The sequence below is a fragment of the Oryza sativa genome, chromosome 3 (genome assembly GCF_034140825.1).
Source record: "Oryza sativa Japonica Group chromosome 3, ASM3414082v1".
NCBI lineage: Eukaryota > Viridiplantae > Streptophyta > Magnoliopsida > Poales > Poaceae > Oryza > Oryza sativa.
In genome coordinates, this window is record NC_089037.1 from 36,304,563 (window position 1) to 36,328,318 (window position 23,756).

The 23,756-nt window shown below is 44.5% G+C and overlaps 4 protein-coding genes and 1 non-coding gene across 5 annotated transcripts; 1 reads left to right on the forward strand and 4 right to left on the reverse strand.

Annotated features, from left to right (window-relative positions):
- Positions 1-503: 503 nt before the first annotated feature.
- On the forward strand, positions 504-2,815 carry LOC4334728 (uncharacterized). The gene has a single exon (XM_015777211.3). The coding sequence runs from the start codon at positions 558-560 to the stop codon at positions 2,622-2,624; it is 2,067 nt and encodes a 688-aa protein (XP_015632697.1). The 5' UTR covers positions 504-557; the 3' UTR covers positions 2,625-2,815.
- Positions 2,816-3,198: 383 nt separating this feature from the next.
- Positions 3,199-3,272, reverse strand: TRNAV-AAC (transfer RNA valine (anticodon AAC)). Its single transcript has one exon. It is a non-coding gene; the product is annotated as a tRNA-Val (tRNA).
- A 330-nt stretch (positions 3,273-3,602) lies between these two features.
- LOC9267825 (uncharacterized) lies at positions 3,603-12,786 on the reverse strand. The gene is made up of 12 exons (XM_015777518.3): positions 12,487-12,786; positions 11,372-11,474; positions 7,921-9,046; positions 7,736-7,826; positions 7,261-7,460; positions 6,637-7,141; positions 6,457-6,557; positions 6,330-6,370; positions 4,697-4,868; positions 4,420-4,564; positions 4,216-4,331; positions 3,603-4,135 (listed from the first exon to the last, which is right to left on the reverse strand). Exons 3-12 carry the CDS (start codon positions 8,989-8,991, stop codon positions 3,977-3,979), a joined length of 2,601 nt encoding a protein of 866 aa, XP_015633004.1. The 5' UTR covers positions 8,992-9,046; positions 11,372-11,474; positions 12,487-12,786; the 3' UTR covers positions 3,603-3,976.
- Positions 12,787-13,653: 867 nt separating this feature from the next.
- Positions 13,654-17,718, reverse strand: LOC107280234 (pentatricopeptide repeat-containing protein At3g13880-like). The gene is made up of 2 exons (XM_015773395.3): positions 15,912-17,718; positions 13,654-15,052 (listed from the first exon to the last, which is right to left on the reverse strand). The coding sequence occupies exons 1-2, from the start codon at positions 17,432-17,434 to the stop codon at positions 14,299-14,301; spliced, it is 2,277 nt and encodes a 758-aa protein (XP_015628881.1). The 5' UTR covers positions 17,435-17,718; the 3' UTR covers positions 13,654-14,298.
- Positions 17,719-18,601: 883 nt separating this feature from the next.
- Positions 18,602-23,325, reverse strand: LOC4334732 (phospholipase D delta). Its single transcript, XM_015772570.3, has 10 exons — positions 22,248-23,325; positions 21,994-22,110; positions 21,445-21,639; positions 20,989-21,249; positions 20,836-20,904; positions 20,602-20,749; positions 20,124-20,272; positions 19,698-19,868; positions 19,377-19,580; positions 18,602-18,950 (listed from the first exon to the last, which is right to left on the reverse strand). Exons 1-10 carry the CDS (start codon positions 23,181-23,183, stop codon positions 18,657-18,659), a joined length of 2,544 nt encoding a protein of 847 aa, XP_015628056.1. The 5' UTR covers positions 23,184-23,325; the 3' UTR covers positions 18,602-18,656.
- Between the last annotated feature and the right edge of the window lie 431 nt (positions 23,326-23,756).

A 23,756-nucleotide genomic window follows, 5' to 3' on the forward strand; every position in this document is an offset into this window, starting at 1 on the left:
TCAGGATAAAATTACGCTTTCTTACCGAAAAAGTAGAACGACTTGCGTCCTATCACAAAGGTTGTATCATACTATTATGCTATAATAAAATAAACGTAGCTTAACAGCTTAAGTTTTATATTATTCATAAGACTTTATATATGTGCTTATATTTATAAATATATTATATATTTTTTTAAGCAGCAGACGACGGAGATGGTCATAGACAAGTCGAGTACTCGAGTGTGCGTCTAGTAGAGATTGGGTGGGTGTGTTGCTACCACCTACCAGGTCTTTCTTCCTGAGCAGGACACCCAACCGTCCAGGAACCAGTGCAAAAAATCACGCGGCAAACAATGGGATAAAAATTCACAGAATTTTTTTTACATATGATTCGTGAGAAATGGTTCGATTTTTCTGTGGACCTTTATCATGTTGAAAGCCATCAACAACAACAAAAAAAAAAAAGAAAAAAAAAAGTTGTTTGTGCCATCAGCCCATCACCAACGGAAGCCGCGAAAAATAGGCAAAAAAATCCCCAAATCCAACAACCTGTAGCCCGCTTCAGTCCGACGACCATGGCCACTCCTTTGCTCGCCGCGCTCCTCGCCGCCGCGCTGCTCGCCTCGCCGGCGGCGCCGGCGGCGTCGGCCAGCGGCGGCACCATCGTCTTCACCACCCTCGGCCGCAGCCGCTACGAGTTCGACATCTTCTCCCTCCCCCTCGCGCCCTCCCCCCATAACCCCGCCGCCGCCGCCGAGCTCCGCCTCACCGATGGCGTCTCCGTCAACTACAACGGCAACTTCGCCCCCGCCTCCGATTCCATCCTCTTCGTCTCCGAGCGCAACGGCTCCCTCAACCTCTACCTCTCCCCGGTTCCCTCCTCCCGCCGCGAGGCGCTCGAGTCGGCGTCGTCGTCGTCGTCTTCGGCGGCGGCGACGATCTCGCCGCTCCTCCCATGGGAGCCAATCGCGCTCAAGGACCGGCCGTCGCTCACCCCCGACGGCTCCCGCCTCGTCTACGTCTCCACCGCCGTCCCCGCCGCGGAGCCGCGCAGCAGCTGGGCCGCCGTGTACTCCACCGAGCTGTCCACCGGCCGCACGCGCCGCCTCACGCCGCTTGGCGTTGCGGACTTCAGCCCCGCCGTGTCGCCCTCGGGCGAGTGGACGGCCGCCGCGTCGCCCGGCGCCGCCGGTTGGAGCGGCGAGGTCGAGGACCTGCGCACTGACATCTACGTCTTCCGCACCGCCGACGGGTCGCGCCGGTCGCTCGCCATCCGTGACGGCGGCTGGCCGAGCTGGGCCGACGAGACCACCGTCTTCTTCCACCGCCGGGACAGCGACGGTTGGTACGGCGTCTACCGCGCCGAGATCTCCGTCACCGGCGACGGGGTCGAAGCGGCGTCCGTGGAGCGAATCACCCCGCCGGGGTTCCACGCCTTCACGCCGGCCGCGTCGCCCGGCGCGCCGGGGCTCGTGGCGGTGGCGACACGGCGGGCGGGCTCCGACTACCGCCACATCGAGGTGATCGACGTGAGCAGCGACGGCAAGAACGCCTACTTCGAGGTGACCAGGCCCGTGGCACCGCGCGTGCACCACTTCAACCCATTCATCTCGCCGGACGGCGCGCGCGTCGGGTACCACCGGTGCCGGGGGAGAGGGAACGGCGACTCGCCGCTGCTGCTGGAGAACATCAAGAGCCCAGGGTCACCGGACACGTTCTCGCTCTTCAGGATCGACGGCTCGTTCCCCTCCTTCTCGCACGACGGCAAGAAGATCGCGTTCGTCGGGCTGCCGGGGATGTACGTGGTGAACTCCGACGGCTCCGGTGGTCGCCGCAAGATCTTCTCCGGGAACGCCTTCTCGACGTCGTGGGACTGGAAGAGGAAAGGCGTGGTATACACCAGCATCGGGCCGGATTTCGCCAGCGAGACCACGGAGGTGGACGTGGTGGCCATCTCCCTCGGCGACGACGACGACGAGTCAACCATCTCGATGAAGAAGCTGACCGTGGGAGGCGAGAACAACGCGTTCCCGTCGCCGTCGCCGGACGGGAAGTGGGTGGTGTTCCGGTCGGGGAGATCCGGGAACAAGAACCTGTACATCATCGACGCCGAGGACGGCGAGGCCGGCGGCATCCGGCGGCTGACGGAGGGGCCATGGTCGGACACGATGTGCAACTGGTCACCCGACGGCGAGTGGATCGCCTTCGCCTCCGACCGCCATGCCCCGGGGAGCGGCAGCTTCGCCATCTACATGGTGCACCCCAATGGCACCGGGCTGCGGCGGGTGGTGCACAGCGGCGGCAGCGGCCGGACCAACCACCCATGGTTCAGCCCGGACTCCAAGAGCCTCGTCTTCACCTCCGACTACGCCGCCGTCTCCGCCGAGCCGGTCTCCAACCCTCACCATTACCAGCCATACGGCGAGATCTTCACCGTCGACATCGACGGGTCCAACATCCGGCGGCTCACGCACAACTCGTTCGAGGACGGCACGCCGTCGTGGACGCCATACTTCCTGGAGCCCCGAGACGTCGGCGAGACGCTGCAAGCCTCGGGCAGGTGCGCGTTCCAGGATTGCCACTGGCTCAACATCCAAGATGCTGCCCAACCTGAAGAGCTCAACTATGGCAAGAGCTGCTGAGTGAAGCCATGGCACTGGCTGATCACGCTGAATTAAGCCAATAAACCATGGATATTGGAGTGCATGAATGTAGATATAATACTGTTATGTAGTAGCATGAATCTACCAGGAATAAGATCATGTACACTGATGCCATCTTCAGGGCAAACGATATCAGAATTGCTACATATCTAGTTTTTTTTTATTGGCCAGTTTTATGCTTACATTGTTGCATAGTAAATAGATTGAACTATTGAAGTGAAAAAAATGTAGTAAATACATTGAAGTGAAAAAGAAAAGATAAAAAGCAATATAGTAAATAGATTGAACTAATGAAGTGAACAGAAAAATGTAGTAAATACATTGAAGTGAAAAAGAAAAGATAAAAAGCAATATAGTAAATAGATTGAACTAATGAAGTGAACAGAAAAATGTAGTAAATGCATTGAAGTGGAAAAAATGAGTAAAATTATGATGGAAAAATGTAGTAAATGCATTGAAGTGGAAAAAATAAATAGATTGAACTAATGAAGTGAACAGAAAAATGTAGTAAATGCATTGAAGATTGAAGTGGAAAAAATGAGTAAAATTATGATGGCGTCGCCCGGGTTCGAACCGGAGACCTTCAGTGTGTTAGACTGACGTGATAACCAACTACACCACGACACCTTTTTGTTGTCATTGTGCGAGTTAAACATTTCGTGTTGAAGATGATGAGCATATTAATTAGCAAATATCATGAAAATTCTAAAAAAGAATTAGGCATTTACTCCTAATCACAAACACCGTGCACGGAGGAGGTTGGGATAGCACAGCGGGAGGTTAGGGTGGCGAGCAGCTACCGGCGCTGGTGGTGAAAGACGAGCAGAAGGGGATCGAAGAGGAGCTCGGATTTGCCGATGTAGGGTCGGGGCGACGTGAGCAGATCAATATGACGACGACGTGAGGGGGCAGCCGAGCCAGCGCCATTGATAGAATAGAATATTGAAAGAGCAGACAGAAAAAAAAATGACAGATATATCAAATGATGATGGAGCAATATATACATTACTACTCTGCAAGTAATCTACGAAACTAGGATTCAAGCAACAAATATTGAGATCCCTGTGTTGCTAAGCACTAGAATTATGGTTCTAAGTTTCAACTAAACTAGAAATAAGCAGCAAACCAAAAAAAAAAAAATACAGTTCTTCAGCCTTTGGAACTGTACTGCTTTCATCGCCATCTGGAGAATCCTGTCAGCAAAATTATTTTCGATGCAGAATATGGCCTTCCAGAGCCCAAAGGTCATAGCACCAGAATATAAATTTTCAAGAGGCCCATGATATTGATAGAATCATGAGGTCGTCAGTAATGTTCGCATGGTAATCACGTTAGTACCAATCAAAAACATCACCAAGATCATCATCATCATCATCATTTGTAGAAACGTGCTCCTTCTCTTCGACCTCAGATCTGTGCATGTCCAGCTCTTTATCTGACCAATCTAAACCATTTTCTTCCTCCTCATTAATTAATCCACCCGGTATATTCTTAATACACAGAAAACAAGAAACAAGATTAATAAAATGAACTTGATATAAGAAAATTATACGCTAGTTTCAAAACAAACCTTATTTCCAGGGTCCTCTTCATTTGATGTACCCTCCTGTTCATGTGTATTGTTGATATCTGGCTGGACATCTTCGATGTTGAGCTTTTTGATTACTTCTTTAAAATACAAATTATCTGTGCACAGATGTAAAGCATAAGGATTAAGTTAATCTAGATCACAACTCAAAAATATGGGCTGGTATTTTCTATAGAACAATCTCACCTCTCGAGCGATGCATTATGGCATCATGAACTTGCATTGGATGTTTTTTCTCCTCAGCTTTAAATTTTTGTCGCACCTGATTACGGCTCTTATCAGGGAAGAGATGCTGTATCATTGCAAAATCGCTACCAAATTGTTGAAGACCCTGAACAGAACAAATATGAAAATACAAATTTATGTAACACCAATAAATACGCAGGAATAAAAATATCTTTTTAAAATTGGTATAAAATAAAAAATGAAAAATAGCAATCAAAATGGTTGATTTATCAAATACCTCGTAAAACTTGTCCGTTTCAGATTTGGACCATTTGGCTCGTGTTTGTCTGTTCATGTATGAATGGTAATTAAGTTTGGTTGTATTTTCGACCACATGATTCTCAGTCCTGTCGTTGTCCCAGTTGTCTTGTTCGTTATACTCATCATCCATATCTCCAAATTGGGAGGTGCTGTGGTAAGACAAACCAAGATCATGATAGGGTCAGATAAGTTGAATCGCCTAAATCATTTTCAGCTAAAAGCTGTAGTTCGTGTGGACGATTAACTTCCCCATGAACATATATTCGAGACATTATTAAACAAGAGTGCTCCAATGGCTTGCGCTTTACAAAGAAAACAATGTCTAAATAAAAGACACTGAGAATTTTTGTTAGAAGACAAATGAGACTGTTGAAACTTTAAGAGGTTCAATAGTCAAATAAATTGAATTGAATGAAACAATTATTAGAAGTGCCACAAAAAAGATTGCGGTCAATCTAAAATAAGAATTGCATCAGGTATGTACATATCACTGAAAGATAGCAAGTGAAGCTGTATAGCAGACCATCAAATTGCAGCAAACAATTTAGATGATGAAGCTAACAATAGCAAACAATTTAGATGATGAAGCTAACAATAGCAGCATCAATTTGATATTGGAAATAACTTGTCTGAAACAGGAAAGACTCTCCACAAGAAAAGTTTACATGACCAAAAGAAAAGGAAAACGTCCAAATACCCCACTGAACCTGAGAGTCCTGTCTAACACCTTAAGCGATTACCCCTGAACGTTCCCGTTTGATCCAAACAACCCCCAAGTGGTTTTGCCTGCATGGCGTGCTGACTGTAGTATTTGTCATGTTATAGCACACGTGAAACCACTACACAAACAAGGAAACATAAAATAAACATATATAGCTTAAAAAATGACCTGAGCAAAGATGAAGCATCATCCTTGCTCCTGGTATATTTTTCTTATTATTCTGTTAGTGGTATAAGCAGCTTGCCAACATGTTAAAATCACTGAGTCATTGCACCTTGAGTCAACTTATTATATAGGCAAAACCCCTCAGGAGGTTATTTGAATCAAACCCAAAAGTCAGAGGGTGCTCAATACATGATTCAATAGTTCAGAGTGTTTAAGTTTATTTGGACCTTTTTCCAAAAAAAAAAAAAAGAAAGAAAGGAAAAAAAGTTCGCACAACCCATAACAGTACCAGTGAGTGGTTATTTTGCTGTGTTTAAGCCAAAACTATCACAAAACTACAGATTCAAGGTGTTGAACTGCAAACCTACATCTTTAAGCCACAATATTGCAAACAACAAATTTAGCACATAACATAAAAGCAAGAGATTCTAGTGGTTCCTTCATATCATCGTTATCCTTAAGGGATTTGTTAAGTAGCTTTGCGATTAAGTTATTGCTAAATCTGTAGCCTTTGCAAACTATGCCTTAAATCTGTAGTGTTGTGGAAAAATCAATGGTAAAATTGTAGTTTTGTGATAGTTTTGCCAAAGTATCTCTAGTTTAATAAGGGATGGTACTACAATATGTACACATATATCCTTGAATCCTACTCTTCCTACATAACTGGTTTGCATAGAGAAAATATTTATGCATAATAATACTAAACTAAAATTTTGTGCCATACCTATGATTAGAGGACGATGGTCCTGATGGAATTTCTTTGCCCTATAGAAGCAAAAAGCAAATTGGATATCAACAGCACAAAAATGTTCAATAAACAGAACTAATAAATGTGGCACGACAAAACTCGCCTTAATACGTTCTTTCGCCTCCTGTAACAGTCTAAGATGTGTCACACTTAGCTTCATGCGATCTATCTCGTGATCAGGTGTTTCTAGTAAAGTCTTGACTTCTAAAAAAAGTGGACAAAAATAAATGAGTTAAGACCTCATGTTGTATGAAATTGATGTTTTACTATTTGAGCCAGCTACCTTCCATTCTCTTTCGACGAATTCGGTGTGTAAGCTTCTTCTCAGGTTGTTCCACCGATGAATCTTTTGATGTTTTCTTCTGACCCCCTGAAGATGCTTTACTTTTATTTTTCTGAAGCTTCTGCTTCTGTGATTCCTCTATAGTGGAATCCCCCGAGGTGCGCTTGGTACCTCTCGAAGGTTCTTTGTTAATATTTTTCTCCCTTGATTTTCTCCTGCCCTTCTGCTTGCCTCTAGCGGTGTACTCATCACCACTATCATTATCTTGTTCGTCAGATGGAGGTTCACCAAAGTCTTCATCCATGATATCATCAGCGGTATGCTCAGGTATCCCATCTTTTTGTAATTTTCTCCTGTTTCGTAATTTCATTGATGTTCCTGTTTCTCTGGCATCCCTTTCTGGCTCTTGTTCAATAACATGATCATATGGCTCCCCCTCATGGTATTGATTCTCTGGGTCATTACATTCTTGATCATCTGGATGATGTTCGCCACTAATACAGATCTGATAAAAACGGACAGCTTAAGAGAAGAGAATTGCAATGTTTAGGCAAAGAGACTCAATCAAGTATATCATGCCAGTACACACTCCAACCAGAAGTGTGAATTTCAGCATGCAATTACCTTTTCAGATGCTTGCTGGGGCAAGTTGCTTAAACTTTCACCAGTTGCTATATCTTTACAGAAATGGCTAGAGTTGCTTGTCTCAAAATTGGTGTCTGTAGGAGCATGCGCATGAGAAACATTTGGTGGAACAAAAGATACTGATTTTCCTTTGCCTTTTTTCCTTCGAACATAAGGTTGAAATTTAACAGTAGTTCCCGCTGTAAAAGAAATATGTTAGCTTCTTAAAAGAAGTACAGAAAAACTAGTAAAAGTTATTATATATGATTGAAGCCAGCTCAAACATGAGTTCAGCATGGAATATTCACATAGTAACAAGCATAGGTTCCAATTAAGCTTAACTTGAGGCTCATTTAGTTAAGGACTTCTTTCAACATGCTTAAAAATATCACAGGAATTTTTTTTTGGACTACAAGAAACATCACAAGTTTGAAAAAAAAAAAAGGGAGAAGATCTATACGTAAAATAAGCACACCTGAGAGCTCTTCAATGATCAACGGACTACCATCAGGATGTGGATTTACCATTTCAGCATGCGAGTCTAAATCAACAGTATCATCCAAATCCTAAAAACAATCAAAAGTCAGAGCATGGAGCCATAGTCTTTATTTGAAATAGCAGTACCATTTTTTTTTTCTGAACAACGAAATATCCACTAACCTGTGGTGGCCCAGTGCCTGAAGTTGTAATAGCCTCTTCATCTATATATTTTTGGCATGAATCATCACTGAGGCCTTCTCTATGGCTATCTTCTTCCGTATCTTGGGAAACCACATCTACAGAGGAAACCCCAAACTCTGGAGTAGCTACACAAGCAGCATCAATAGTCTCAGCAACCCCAGGTGAAGCTCCACCAGCCTTTGGTCGCAGTCTAGGTTGGAATTTTGCAGCCATTTCCTCTTGAGCTGGTTCTTCCATAATACTATCAGAGTTAGCAACGTCATCGATTGTACTGTTATGAGTTCCCAGGTGTGCTTGAGAATATGAGATCTGTACACTTTCTTGATGTCTAGTAGGAGAGTGCAGCTGCTTGTCATTGCATCCTGCCTGATCTTTACCATCTTCTTTGTTTTGGGAGAGCACATCTACAGTGGAGACTCCTGCCTTTTGGTTAGTCCTCTGAGATTTCGATGCGGCCTTGCTGGTTTTCACCCGAAACTTCGGCTGGAATTTTGCAACTCTTTCTTCCTCAACATGAGTATCATCACACAATCCTTCAAAGTCAGCCAAATCATCAATTGTCCTGGCACTGCAACAGGTCGGTGGTGCTTGGGTATCTGAAACCACCATGTTTTCTTTGTGTGTAGCCACATGAGATACATCATCATTATTCTCTTCATTTTGGGAAACTTTATGTGCAGAAGAAGCGAAAACTGTTGAAGAATCCAATGCCACATCAGGATTATTCACAAGCCCCAGGGATACTGTCACCACATCTTCAGAAGGTGTGTCAAGTATACCGCCAGAAGCACAAGCATTACCATCTGTCTCACTACCATGGCATCCTAATGATGCTGCTTTTTTATCAACAGACTGTTCTTGTGAGGTGCTATCTTTATTTAATGTTTCCACATTTTCATCTGTTGATTCCACAGTAGGATGAGGTGCCAGGGATCTGGATGGCAAAGATGTCTTACGGGGCTTGGCCCGTGCCTTCGGACGGAACTTTGCAGCTGCCTGCCCTTCTGTGGCATCAGTGATGTTGCCAAAGTCAGCCTCATCATCAATCATTGCTATATGACCACTGTTATGAACTCCAAGAAACAGTTTTTAAGTGCCAATGTCACTGGAGAAAAAAATCACAGATTTAGGGAGCACAGTAATAGATAACATGCTATCTGACAAGCAAAAGCAAAAAAGAAAAAAAAGGAAAAGGGAATACTTGATTATAATATTTTCTAAAGGAAGGAGTATATGACAATATGGTGAAATCAAATGGCATGTTACTGGTGACCTGGTGGAGGGTCAGAGACAAAAATGGCGATCAAATGAGAGCTAACATATACTACTATATGACTAGCTAAATTTAATGCTAAACTGCAACCATACTTCAGTTGGTATAATATTTTAGATTCCATGCTTTAACTGGTACTGCAAATGGACAAATAAAGATGTACCACGAGGGAAGAAAATCATGGCTGCTAACAAAAATCCTCCCTCATCACATCGCATCGCTAAAATTCACATCGGAACACCAGAAGAAGCTATGCATCTACAACAATACCTCATCCGAGTCTATTCCACATATCGCCACTAGACTCATCAAGTTTATCAACTCCTTTCAGGCAGGGGTGGATCGAACTTGGGACATGGGGGTTCAGTTGATTTTGGGGGAACAAACAACAAACTGTTGTTACTTGTATTAAGGTTAAGGAGGCTCTGAAATTAAGAGAAGAGCTTCTTCCAGATCTAGAAGAGAAGCTAGGGTTACCGAACGAACGCAAGCAAATTCCAGACAAAACTAGTCCCGGTGGGAGAGAGATGAATTCTGAGAAAGAGGATGCTCACCTGCAGGATCCCCTCCCCTCCCCTGCTCTGCTCGCCACCTCCCCTGTTCAGCCGCGAGATGGCGCAAGGAGCGGAGGAGCCGAGACGGCAGATTTTAGGGTTGCCAAACAAGCCGTTACGCATTTACGCCAAGGGATGGGAAGGGGAAGATACTAGACTACGGTCGGACGTGCGCGCGCGAGGTGGGAGGCGGCGGTTTTGGCAGCGGCGTGGGGCAACAATGGCGGCTTCGGCAGTTGCCGGCCCAGGCTGGAGGAAGGGGAAGGAGCTGACATGTGGGGCCTCGGGTCCCACATGTCGGCCAGAGAGAGAAGAGCTGGGGGGTTTTGTGGACTTTCAAGGGAGAGGAGGCAAATGGGCCAACGGCCCATGAGGGGGGGGGGGGGAAGAGAAGCAGGCCGAAGGAGGCGACGGGAGCGGCGACGGCGCGCGGGCCGCGGGAGGGGAAGGAGAGGCTTGGGCCGAGCCCAAAGGAGAGGAGAGGATTTTAATTTGGTTTTTCTTTTTATTTAAATGAGTTTAATGAACTTTGTGACTTTTAAAATTACTTCTTGAGCTCCGAAACTTCACGAGAAAATTTTAGAGAATATTTAGGGCCAAAGAATATTACAAAATATTCTCGGCCAATGATTTTTAAAAGGAAATTTTTAATTCCCTCAATAGTTCACTTGATTAAATTGATTTAACTTTTATTAAATTTCTAGAAAGTGTATTATTAAATGATTTTTAATCCCGAACGAAAATCGGGGCGTTACAACTACTCCACCTTTTATCTCAACTAGTTGGGTGCTTGTGCGTTGCAACAGGAAAAATATATATCAATTTAAGATCACATGTTTTAATCACTCATGATCCCACGTGACTAAAATTTGAGCTAATGCCATAAAAGCTAAGTGATAAGCAGATAATTTGCTTAATAAAAAATACTTGAAAAGAAAGTTCAAGCATGACATATATGTATCTTCTTCTATAGCTGGACAATAGTACGAATACATGAACAATAAGTTCCTAATTTTTTTTAAGTACACATAACGTTAAGTGGATCCCACTCCGAACAGACAATGATTATATGTATCAAATATACAATGTAACAGTCATCCAGCCATCATAAAAACTCATGATATATTAAAAAAATGAAAATCATCTCGAGTGACTGTATGCTACATTTTAAATCCAATGATAGAAGCTTAATTTAAATGATAAAATACGGTACATTAAAGACATGTATCAAATATATGCTAATTTTTGTTGCATAATTTGCATACAAATTGTTCTGATCAATGTTAAATTTAGTTCCTCACACCAAAACCAGCATCTAAAAATGAAAATCGTACATCATGATGTGGGGATCATGGCATGCAAAAGCAACCAGCAAAGTAGATGAATAGACTGTACTGCAGAAAATGAAGAAAAAAACATGGTGTGTGTACTGAAATAGGTAAGATACATAGCAAGAATGTGGATTTCTGAACTTAAACTTGAAACATAAAATTAAAAACTGAACTTGCACTAATGTTCAGAATGTGGTTTTCAAAACTACAAAATATATCTGTTGTTATTATGAAGAGAAAACATGGCAGCATATGCAGTCAGCAGAACTTACCAAGAAGTATATTATACTGGAGAGGTAGATGGCATGATACTGAACTTGAACAACCTTAAGAGAGATTGAATTGAAGAAAATTAAGAGATGATCAAAGTGTAGCCTGAAAACAAAAAGCAGAGTGAGAAAGGTTTATCCAATTTCTCTGCAGATATTCATTAAAAATATATTGCATCGATCCTTTTTAATGTATCAGACTACCCAAGATACATAATCTTGATTTTAGCTGCCATAATTAAAAAACCATCGAATAACAAACATGAGAAATTATGTTTGGAAGGGATGCAGTAGTCTTCTCATCTCTGTTCAGTTCAGGTTTTAGACATGAAGGAAAACAAAGGAATGTTTCCAATTTAACTGAGGACTTGTTCAGAACTTAACCGCAACTCTGGAAAATCACTGTTTGGTTGCAATTTAGTTCCTCATATCACAACCGACGTCTATAACTGAAAACCGTACATCATGCTGTGGGGATCATGACATGCAAAAGCTACCAGCAAAGTGGATGAGTAGACTGTACTACAGAAAATGAAGACAAAAACATGGTGCACGTACTGAAATAGGTAAGATATGAAAGATTTATGTAACTTTGAAGAACAATAGAGGAAAACTACTGAAATGTATTGAAAGATTTTTTTAACTCTCAAGAACAGAATAGACAATAAATTGTAAGGGTTTTCTCATAATCAAATATTCTAATTAAGATGGTGTCAGCCTTGGAAGCAGTCATATTAATCAGGTAATACACATTTTACATACAAGAACATTCATGTCCATATGTTACATATTTTAGTAGCATCAAATAACAGCTTAACAGTAGCATACATTAGCATCAGTAAAAGTACTTGCGATTTTTTCTCCAGAATTTTCAGTAGCATACATTAACAGTAGCAATTTGAGATGTTTGCTTGTCAGGTACAGTAAACCACTAAGGACTTCAGATTTTGGATTAGAGTTTTGCATCACAGATATACATGTACAGTGAACAATGGTTAATAATGAACAATGGGGATTTAGTCAGCACAGGAGATTTCTAAAGCCATTATTATGCATCTACCATACCCTGCCTCGTATGCCTCCTCCTGTACAGGAACGGGATCGAGCAGCACTCTTACCTTGTTCGCTGGTAGGGTCGAGGAGTCCTGGGATCGGTGGCGGCGCGAGGGACTCGAAGCCGGTTCACCTTCGAGGTCGGGACGGCGATGGAGCGACGGCGCCGACGGGGCTGCGGGCAGCGGCGGCGTGGAGCGTCGGCCCGACCTCGCCTTCTCCAGCCGTCGCGCGGAGTCACGCCGTCGATGGAGCGCAGGCCGCTGCTGCGGCGTAGAGCGACGGCGTTGGAGGGGATGCGGCGGCGGTTGAGGCGGGGGAGCGACCGAGAGGGTATGCGGCGGCGTGAGGCGGATAGGGGGATCGGGGGGTTTGAGGGGGAGAGCGCGAGGAAAAGAAAAGAAAGGCTATCGAGGCGTTGGATTTCGCGATCCAACAGTTCACACTCCGCGAGTCTGCCTAGGCGAGGATTTAAGATCACCACTACGCTTTTTTTAAGCGAGATACTATTGAACTATATACTATTGAACTATATGCCACTTTTATATGTGGCAATTAACTATTTGCCACTGGACCCACATGTCATAGACACATGTGGACCCACATGTCATTGAGATAGGTGTGGCAAATAGTTAATTGCCAAATCTAAAAGTGGCAAATAGTTAAAAGCCCCTTTTTAAGTAGCACATATTTCTAGTGGTGGTCCATGTATTAGAAAAATATTAACAAACTCGGCTAGAGATTGTGTCGACAACAAACTCCTCATAGCACCAGCAATCACTAATCGCCGCTCCACGCACAGTCACCACCGTTCATTCTTTCTCCAAATTGAAATGTAAAGAATGGTAAAGGATGACATAATATGAAAACTTTTTTAAAAAAATATAGTACAAATTATAATTTACTTTTTTTTCTCTACCATAGTTAAACATGAGTTTGTCCATTACCCGATAGTCTCATGATATGTTAAGTATGGTTAGGCCGGTGTACTCAGCTATTACTTAATAATCTCATGATATGTTGATGCATAACGATATAAAGACTTCTACTAACACATACTGATTAATTATGGTTAAATAGATTCAGCTAAAATAGATAAACATGATACCATCCATTTTTCTCAATAATAAAGCATTCGATTGTGGTCTCCTATTTTTACTGCATGATATATGATGACTTCATGTTGCCCTGATTAAGTATTAATCTTCCCTGCAAAATTACAAACAAAGCAATTAATCTACAAAGAACGGTAACTATATTATTGTCCATATCTGTTCAACAAGTGTCTATTTACAGGCTTGAGCTTCTTGGCATAGCACTAGGTTTATTTTCTTTATCATCGCAATTTGTGTGCTGAGAGGAATGATATCTTGAACTAATTATCACATAATTGTGATAATTATCACATATCTTGAACTAATTATCACAATTAGTTCAAAATTGATGCAATTTGAACTAATTATGTGAATGCTTCTAAAGTAGTGATCAATTAGTCCCTAACGAGGAAACTCTACTGCTAGATTGTGTGAAAAAATTCTGTATAACCTAGCATGAGACTACAAAATACTGCATAAGAACCTTTGAGGTGTGCTAGTCAAAATGATGCAACTAACAGGGAAGTAAGCACTTTATCTCCTTTCTTGGTTTCATCAGAGTAAAAATCTCGAGCCGTGATGCTATTAACCATGAAGCACAGCCACAAGCTGTAACAATGCAACTTCAGTTGAATTGACTTTAGTCTTATCCTGACCACAACTGAATCATCTGGCTTGGTTTGCTTGCGTCCAAAACTCCATGATCTGCCAGTAGAAAGCTCACCTTAAAAATGTTCTCACCCTTGTAAGTCTCCTACTCTCAAGATGAGGCATCAACTTCAATTACCAGTAGCCTCTACAAGAGCATGAGCCTCGAGTAAAATGATGAAAATGAGTTGGATCCCTGACAGTTATTTCCCTATTTTCACCTTCTGATAGCAACTTCAGAGTTTCGTGGCTTTCCCAGGATATCCTCTGATTCTTCATAACTCTTACAGGAGCAACAGATGGCAAAGTTGTCAACCCAAAAGCCACTGCCAATAATTCACCATGTCTGCTGATTGAGCTCTCACTAAGCTTTCTGCTTTGGAATTCTAACTCCCAAATGTTTGTTCCACCATGCTCAGTCTTCTGTTTCACCCTGACCAACAACTCCTCCAAGGTTGTGTGAATTGTGTTATGTGAACAGGAGTTATCTCCATCAATGAAATTATGAATGGATCCTCCAAAGTCGGTCCAACTAATTCCAGCTTCGTTACTGATGCCTCGCTCTCTCATTAGGCCTCTCGTCCTCATAGCCAATGAGATTTTTCCAGCATCCATGTATAAGTTATACAACATGACATATGAACTAGCAGAAAACGGCTCAAGTTCCATCAGTTTCTCTCCAATTTTTGTACATCTTTCTTTGTCCCCATGGACTCTGCAAGCACGCAATAGTGCATGCCAAAGTATCGGGTCATTTTCTGATCCAGAACTCATTATGAAATCTTCAGCGTCAGCTATCTTGCCAACACGGCCAAGGAGGTCAACCATGCACGCTTTGAGTTTCACATCCAGGGAAAAGCCATCATCTGGTATCGTGTTCTCGTAGTACCTGGGTTACAAAAGAAAAACCCATGATTAACAGTGACCAAGACTTAAGAAATGTGATTAGGTACCAGAAATGGAATGTTTCCAATGAATGTACCCGTTTAGTACCTTGATGCAGTTAGCATCCTATACTTAAGTTCTACTCCAGCCATCTATACTCAGTAATGCTTCAAGGCTACAACATTATTTTGTGTAGAAAAAGTATATGAAACTCAAACCCTCCACCTTTTACATCCGGGCTTGGGACCGGCATTGGCAGTGTCACTTCAAGTCTGATGATCTTTACCAATCCCTCGACATTGACAGTTCAAAAAGGCATAACACAGGATATCCTTAGCTAGAGTTAACACAAGAAACTGAATGCATGCCACAATGCAGGCAATATGCACAGTTGATTTATGATCTTGAGGGTAAGGGTAAGGTTAAGTGTGAACGTATCTACCATACAGGTAAATTTTGTATTTGTCTTAAATGAATGCATGGTCTAAACATGGGTTCTGGCGGGAGTGAAACACCTGCCAAAGGCCTTGAATCTGTTTTTTTTTTCCCTTTGCGCGTGGCGCATGTACAGTTTTACTCCTTCTCTGTTCAATGAAATTGGCAGCTTGCCAGTTCGTTCAAAAAAAAAAAAAAGAATGCATGGTCTAAACTGACTGGGTATAGCTGGCATGCTTTTTCAAGGACTGCTTTCTGCCATCTATGCCATCATTGCCCTTCTGAAGATTACCAGAATAGCATCTCTCCCTTGCTATTACGTATAAATTGCTCAGTAAAAGAGGCAGGAGAAAGTCAATCAAGAACGTGAGAAAGAATAAAGGAAAAATAATAAAGAGAGAAAGTTGCAGTTTCAGAAAATGAAATACCTGAGACCTTCATCTCCCAGCCCCTGATGGCTGCAAGCAATAAGAGCAGCAAGAGAAGCACTCTCATTCATCATGACACCAAGATTCTTCATTTTCTCAAAGAGCTCTAGGGCCTTGCTTTCATAGCCATGAACCGCATAGCTCAGGATCATAGCGGACCATGAGAAAGTGTCCAGACATGAAATCTGCTCAAATGTCTGTTTTGAAGCCTTAAGATCACCTATATTCCTGTACATAGCAATCTGGGAATTGCCAGAGACAGTAAATTGATCAAGACCAGTTTTGACTGCATGACAGTGTATCTGCTTACAGGTTGTTGGTACAGAAAGAGCAGCACAGGCACTCATCACACTTGATATGGTGAATTGATCTGTCCCTTTTCTGGTGTAGAGAAGCTCCCTAAACAAGTATAGTGCCTTCTCAAAGTGCTCGTTCTGCACAAATGCTGTAATCATGGATGTCCATATGAAGACATCTTCTTTAACGGTCATATCGAAGCATCTCAGACTGTCATTTACACACCGTGCTTTTGAGTACAAGTTAATCAGCACACTTGCAATAAACTCGTCACCTTGAAGCCCACTGAGTATGACATGGGCATGTATCTGCCTACCACATCGCACTGCATTGGTCAAATTGCACACTTCAAGCACACTCTTAAACGTAAACTTTGACGGTTTTATCCTCTTCTTGAGCATGTTTGAAAAAAGCGTGACTGCTTCGATTCTAATCTCAGGGCACGGGTCATTACCCAACCGAGCAAATCCTGCTATCATGGCATTGTAAACTACCACATTTTGATTAGGGATGCAATCAAATACCTTGATCGCCTCCTCCAATCCCCCATTCTTCGCGTACATGTCCACCATTGCACTCCCGACGAACACATCCAAGTCCAAACCAACCTTAACCACACAACTGTGCAGCATCCTCCGAACATCCTCTGAATCACCTAGCTCAGAGCAAGCCTTGAGGATGCCACCCAAAGCAAAACTGTCCAGCTTCACCCCCGACCGGTGCATCCAAACAAGCACATTCACTGCCACCTCTGGCCACCCCATCCTCACGTACGCTGACAACAGCAGGTTCCAAGAAGCCTCGCCCCGTTCCTCGGCTCGATCGAACAGCAGCCTCACCTCATCAATCATCCCACATTTGGCATACATGTCAATGACCGAATTGGTCAGGAACGCGGTCCGTGCAAGCCCGCTCACCACGGCCAGCCCGTGCACCACCCGCCCGTCCCTCCAGTCCCCCACGCGGGCGCACGAGGCAAGCGCCGCGGCGAACGTGAACCTATCCACACCATCCCCGCTGGCCCGAGCGTCCCGGAACGCGTCGAGGGCCAGGCGGCAAGAGCCCAGGCCGGAGTAGCCGGCGATGAGCGTGTTCCACGAGACGGCGTCCCTGCGCGGCATTCCGTCGAACAGGAGGCGGGCGTGGCGCATGTCGCCGCAGCGGCAGTAGAGGGCAAGGAGGTTGTTGCGCAGGAAGAGGCCCGGCCTGTAGGCGGCGCGGAGCATGTGGGAGTGGAGGAGCTTGCCCAGCGCCAGCGCGCGGGTCCTCGACGCGGCCAGGAGGAGGCGGCCGTACGCCGACGGCTCCAGGAGGCGGGCGGCTGGGGCTGGGCTTGGCGGCGGGCGGCGGCGAGAGGGGAGGAGGGATGATTTGGGTTGGATTGGATTGGAGGGGAGATCGTCGGAGAAGGCGTCGTCTCCTCCGCGGCAGCATCGAGCTGAGCTGACGGATGCCTCGCCGCGACCGCGAGGTTTTGGCCTGGGTGGGTGGCTGGGTTTAAGCAATAAGCACGGGGCCACCAAGGACTCGGCATATTTAGAAAAAAAATAATTTATAAATAAAACTTTTATATACGTGTTCTTAGCGATAAAAGGTAAAGGCTGAAATATAAACTACGATGAAAAACCTCCAAAATTAACTCCAAATTCAATGTTGAAAATTTAAATTTTAACTTATAAGTATAAGCATAAGCCAAACAATGAGGCTGTAAAGCATCGAAAATAGAAAATACTAAAATATAGTGGGTCTATTTGTTAATTCCTGTAAGTTTATCCTAATTATCAAAGGGATAAGTATTTATTTTCAATTATAATATGGATGGCACGAGCTCACACATCACACTTATATATACCTGCAAATGTATCCTTTAACGCACGCTCAAAGGAATGGAAACTACCAACATGTCCTCGATTCGTATTTGGAAACATATTACAATAAGCATGCTTGTGCCGACATGTGCGCACATCACACTCATACACTCACAAAGATTAATACTAGTAAATCTCTACTTGGAAAAATAGAATCATAATATTCGAAGAATTTGGATTTAAACCCTGCTATTCATAAGTATGATCATGCACCCATGGCTTCATCGTCCTATCACACTCTAAGGACTATATAACCAATTTTATCTTTAAAGTAAATTATAGTTTGTTGTGAATTCTGCTCTAGTGCGTTTTAGATGTGCAGCATGCGTGTCTCTATATTTTGAAGCAATGTTATAAAAATGCTCTACCCCTTGTTCTTTCTTTCCTCAACCTTGGCAACGGCTTTCTGACGACCGTTTGTGTTGTCTATCTTAAACTCTGCTCTCTTCTTCTAATATATTGATATATAATTTTTTTGCGCTTTTGCGGAAAAAAAAAATTGCTTGGTTGCAGTGCACATGAAAATACAAAACAGTGGCATTCATTCATATTCATATTCACGCGGGATATGGTACAGGTACTAGGTGGTGAGGGCATTGGGGAGCGAGGTTTGAGTGCCGAGGACCTTGCCGCCGACGTCGGGGAAGCAGTCGTGGCCGGGGAGAGAGCGGACGCGGCCGTCCTTGTCCACCTTCAACGGGTAACACATCAGGTGCCCCTTCGTCTCCTCCATCTCCGGCGACACGTACGCCCTCCAGTTCTCCTCCGCCATCTCCCTCACCCGCCTCACGCACTCCCCCGTCTCCGGCCGCCCGAAGCACTCCTCCACCGCCCCAAGGTGCTCCGCCCACAGCGACATCCTGTACCCGTACACCTGCAATGCAAAAAAAAGTGAATATTAGTGAATAACCTAATATCAGAGTTGGAAATTTCGAACCGAAATTTCGGTCATTTTGGTCCCCTCCGATACGATATTACTTCGGCTAAATTTTTTTAATTTTTTTCGTGAATTTTGGTAATATTTGTTCAAATTCAACTAAATTTTGTTCAAAATTTCGGACCAAAATTTCCGAAATTTCGGGATTTCGGTGAACTCCGATCAAATGGGCTAAAACCGATAGAGTGAACCCTACCTAATATCAAATAATTAAAAGGGGTGAGGCTTTTGAACCTAGGTTGGCTAGTTCAACACCTTGTGGAGTTAGCAAGAAAATCCTCGTTTCTCTACATCTGCAATGCAAACACACATCTCTCTCTCTCTCGTCATCGATCGTAATGAAGCTCTTTGGATGAACTGTACCTGTCCACGAGGAGGGCCTTGGCCGTGATCAGCAGACCACTTGTAGTGTGGCTGGTAGGCGCCCATGGCGATCTCGGTGTCCCTGCAGCCTTCCATGGACCTCTGGTTGATGTTGGCCGATCCGATGATGACGTACTCGTCGTCCACCACCATCCCTTTCGAGTGCACATAGATCATGAATCTCCGGAGCTTCTGTGCCGAGCGCTGGATGCATGATTGTTAATTTGCAACAATGATCAGCCACGAGTATTTCACCACACGTAGTAGTAATACATTTACCTACTACGGACTACGGAGTAGTATCCTGCTGCTGTACTGTACCAGAGTGGAGTTGTCATTGCATAAGCTCGTCTGGGACATGCTGTCACCGGCGGCGACCTCGCGCTTGCCGAGGCAGTAGAAATTCAGATAATCTTGAGGGTGAGCTTCAACCAATCCCTGCATCTGCAGAGCGTCCGCTATGATCTTGTACATCATAGACATTGTTTGGCTCTTCAAAAGAATACCAGATCAAAACATCAGTATCTTAATTAATTTGTACTTCCTCCGTTTTATATTATAAGACTTTCTAGTATTGTCCACATTCATATAGATGTTAATGAATCTAGGCACAAATGAATGTGTCTAGATTCATTTGTTAATGTGTGCCTAGATTCATTAACATCTATATGAATGTGGGCAATGTTAGAAAGTCTTATAACCTGAAACGGAGGTAGTAGTTATTTGCATGAATAAATGCCTGCAGACCTGCCAAAAGAGGATTTGCTGCATCGGTGCCGCGGTTGGGATGCCTTCAGGCCACATTGGTAGGACAATGTACACCGCGAACTGCTCATTTGCCTTGATCTTGCTTGCAATCTTCAAGGCCAGCTCCACAGGTATTAAGTTATCAGCACCTGATCTCACCAGAGCATTCCAATCGTAATATGAATGCAGAATGCCCTTGTAGTCATTACCAAATGTGAGTAACAAACAGCCTGACAGGTACTGAAACACTAATCCTACTATCTCTTATGCCATTTTCAGGTTCTAATGTGTCGTTTGCCATCGTGCATCTGAACAATCCAATTGCTGTTCGCAAGTCATAGCATAAACATGTATGTGATTGTTAGGCTGATCAAGTCTACAACTACAAGATGTTAACTGTTGGTTGCCAAGCAAAGAAATTTGTAGTGAAATGGCATTTCATAAGCTTCACCTAAAGCAGAACTGAAGACAGATTTACCTGCGCTTTTATGTGAGGACCATAAGAACGATGACCCAATGAAATACTGGTTCTCAATGTATATGAAGTGCTGCGCAGACCTGATTGCTTTGACATATGCACTGTGTATGCTTTTGTCGATCTTTAGATTCTTTGCACAGACAAGATTCTGCAGAAGAAAAGGGAAAATAACTAAACAATTGTTGAAAGATGCACTTTTAGCTGGTGCTGTGGTGCATGGCAAAGGACACTAACCTGAGACTCTGCCTCCTGAACAATTTTTGGGAACCCCTTTACAGAACCTGAATCAATTGACCTGAACACCTAGCCGAGCACCAAAATAAGTATGAGGAAGTACCATCTAAGATGTTACTGTAGTTCATGTAAGACTAAAACAAAGTCTTATACCTGCACATGCCAATTTTCTGGGTCCTTTTCTTCACAAACATGTGCATTAGCCTCATCTGCAGCTGGGGTAACAATCCAGGACATCCGGTTTATTTTTATCAGCGTGTCATGATGCCAACTTGCAACTTTCTTAAGATTGACCTTCCATTTGGTTGCTTTTCTCCACCGCTGTTCAAAGTTTGTCAGTATATCAAAGGCAGCAGGGCCCTCAATCTTGCAGTGTAAATCATGCCATGGCTGTCTTGGTCCATATGAATTAACCTGTAGATCAGGAGAAAGGATCCTCGGCGTTCATATTCTTATCAGATAGAGAAGATATATTTTATAGAAAAGTCAGATTGTACAACGTGCTGCCAATACATTTTATGGAGATATTTAGCAATTCACATGAATTTGTGTAAACATCTATGAAGGAACTCCATGATCTGATAACAGCTTATGAACTGGAGAACTTACAGGAAATGTAGGATTATGGAAGTCCTTGTTGAAAGCGGTATCAAGATCTTTGAAAAGCCTATGTTCAGGTGTATCGTATCTGCCGTCGCACAAGTCTAGACCACCAATGAAAGCAGTGATTTTGCGGTTGTTCCCAGTAGCTTGTGTATCAACAAGCACACATTTCTGATGATGTGTAAATAAAGTTCCCACTACCTGGAGAAGAGAAATATTACATTAGCAAGCATCATCGAAAGGTTTTTTATGAACTATTAACAGGCAAATGAACAAATGGTAAGGCATGAGTTTGCTGCATGAATATTTAGTGTAGCTTTCTCAGACTCAGAAAGAACATCAGGACTATTCATCCTGACAAATGCAGATAAGCAACAGAACATGAACTAGTGAGAACCTACTTGTATGTGATTTGTAAAAGCAGGCATAATTGGATAGTGTGTACTAGTAGGTATTATATTCAATAACAAGTAATTACTATACTTATGTTCATGTACTAGTAATAACTAATGAGGCAGTTAAATTATAGCGCTATATCAGACAAAGATTTCTGACCTGCTGCTTGAAAATGCTAAGCTTAGTGCTGGCATAGCGAGGAACCAGCACACAGTGAACACCTGAATGCCTGAAAAACTTTTTGGTCTCCTCGTCGTGTGTATGCATGACACCATCCTGCATTCAACCTGAATTATTTCTCACAATATCATTTCCGAATTCTTGTGAGTTTGACGATATCAATTCATCAGAGAGTACAACTGAAGAAGAAGAAGAAGAAAGGATATAAAAAAGATGATAGATAGATATACTACCGTTTTGAGAAGGAACTTGTCATGCGACGTCTTGTCGTCCCAGAGCAAGATGACGATGCGGACGCCCTCGCGAGCCCTTTTCTTGAGAAGCTCGCCGAGCGTCGATGGCGTCTCGCCGGGGAGCGCCCGGGTGGGCTCCCTGACGAGCTTGACGGGGTGGTAGATGGACCATCCGACCATGTACACGAGGTGGTGCGCCTCCACGATGGAGTGGCAGATGTCCTCCCAGCATCGGCCGTGCTCGTACGCCCTTCCGCCGGCGATCTGGATGGCCGGGAGGCCGCCGTCGGCGACGTGGGCGTCCTGGTAGAGGGTGACGCCGCCACCTCGGCGGAGAGGGAAGTAGGCGTTGGGGACGGCGCCGGCGCCGCCCCTGTAGAGGGGGTTGTCGTCGATGGGCCTGTACTGGACGGAGAGGCGGAGCTCCGGCGGCGGCCGCATGGGGTTGCTGCTGCAGTGGCCGTCGATGGGGAACCAGCCCTCGGCGGGGGCGCCGGAGAGGATCCTGTCGACGGGGAGGGAGGCGACGCCGATGAGCTGCGCGCCGAAGACGTCGTTGTCCTTGACGTGGAACTCGAGCCTGGAGACGGCGTGGGCGACCTCGACGCGGAAGCGCTCCTCCCACCTGGGGTTCTCGGAGTTGGGGATGACCCGCGTCTGCGCGACGGTGGCGCCGGCGAGGCAGACGGAGACGTAGGGGTCGCTGGTGATGATCTTCTTGGGCCTGACGCCGCCGCCGGCCCGGCGCGCGTTGTCGCCGGTGCCGCCGCACGAGGAGCCGCAGGCGCCGTAGCCGGTGAAGAAGCGGCGCATCCGCTCCGACATGATGTCCATGTTGGGGAGGCACTTGGCCTCGGTTATCCAAATGTCGAGGTCGCCGTGCAGGAGCACGGCCGACTCCGAGGAGGCGGACAAGTCGGCGGAGCTTTTCCCCATGCCGCGCAGGGGGGCATGCTCTTCCTCTTCCTCTTCCTCTTCCTCTTCTCCTGCTTGGCTCGGATGGCTTGCGTAACAATACAGGAGGAAGGAGAGAGATGGCGGCGCGGGCGGGGGCACGCGCGCGCGGGACGGAGGCGGAAGCCGAAACAAGAAGAAGAATAAACGGACGAGGTGGGGTTGGCGACGGTTAATCCATTTTTGGATTTGCCATGGCCGAACAACGGTCAGGTGTTTCGCGTTGCCATGGACGCGTCGGTTCGCAGAGACAGTTGCTTCACTGTCAGCATCCCGTTTTGGGCGTCTTTAAATTTGGTTGTGTTTAGTTCAGCGCAAAGTTTAAATTTTTATTGAAATTGGAGATAATATGACTGAAAAGTTGTGTGTGTATGATAGATTGATGTGATGAAAAATGACTGAAGTTTGGATCCAAACTTTGGATCTAAACACAGCCTTTGCCTAATTTTGAAAGTTCACACCCGTTTATATAGACTCGTCTAAAATAGTTTAATGAAAGTTTCATAAAAGACGTTTTTATTCGCCTAAATAGCTTAATGAAACTTTCGTAAAAGA

Bases quoted from the DNA above. Each gene is read 5' to 3' on its own strand.
- LOC4334728 (XM_015777211.3), top strand. From the start codon at position 558: ATGGCCACTCCTTTGCTCGCCGCGCTCCTCGCCGCCGCGCTGCTCGCC.
- LOC9267825 (XM_015777518.3), bottom strand. From the start codon at position 8,991: ATGATTGATGATGAGGCTGACTTTGGCAACATCACTGATGCCACAGAA. The intron at 7,827-7,920 runs GTTAGTGGATAT...GATTGTTTTTAG, and splicing joins CAGGCACTGGGCCACCACAG to GATTTGGATGATACTGTTGA. The intron at 7,142-7,260 runs GTAATTGCATGC...CGTTTTTATCAG, and splicing joins CCCAGCAAGCATCTGAAAAG to ATCTGTATTAGTGGCGAACA.
- LOC107280234 (XM_015773395.3), bottom strand. From the start codon at position 17,434: ATGCTCCGCGCCGCCTACAGGCCGGGCCTCTTCCTGCGCAACAACCTC. The intron at 15,053-15,911 runs GTATTTCATTTT...TTTGTAACCCAG, and splicing joins CTGGGAGATGAAGGTCTCAG to GTACTACGAGAACACGATAC.
- LOC4334732 (XM_015772570.3), bottom strand. From the start codon at position 23,183: ATGGGGAAAAGCTCCGCCGACTTGTCCGCCTCCTCGGAGTCGGCCGTG. The intron at 21,640-21,993 runs GTCAGAAATCTT...TCTCTTCTCCAG, and splicing joins TTAGCATTTTCAAGCAGCAG to GTAGTGGGAACTTTATTTAC. The intron at 20,273-20,601 runs GTAAATCTGTCT...TGGTGAGATCAG, and splicing joins GTCCTCACATAAAAGCGCAG to GTGCTGATAACTTAATACCT.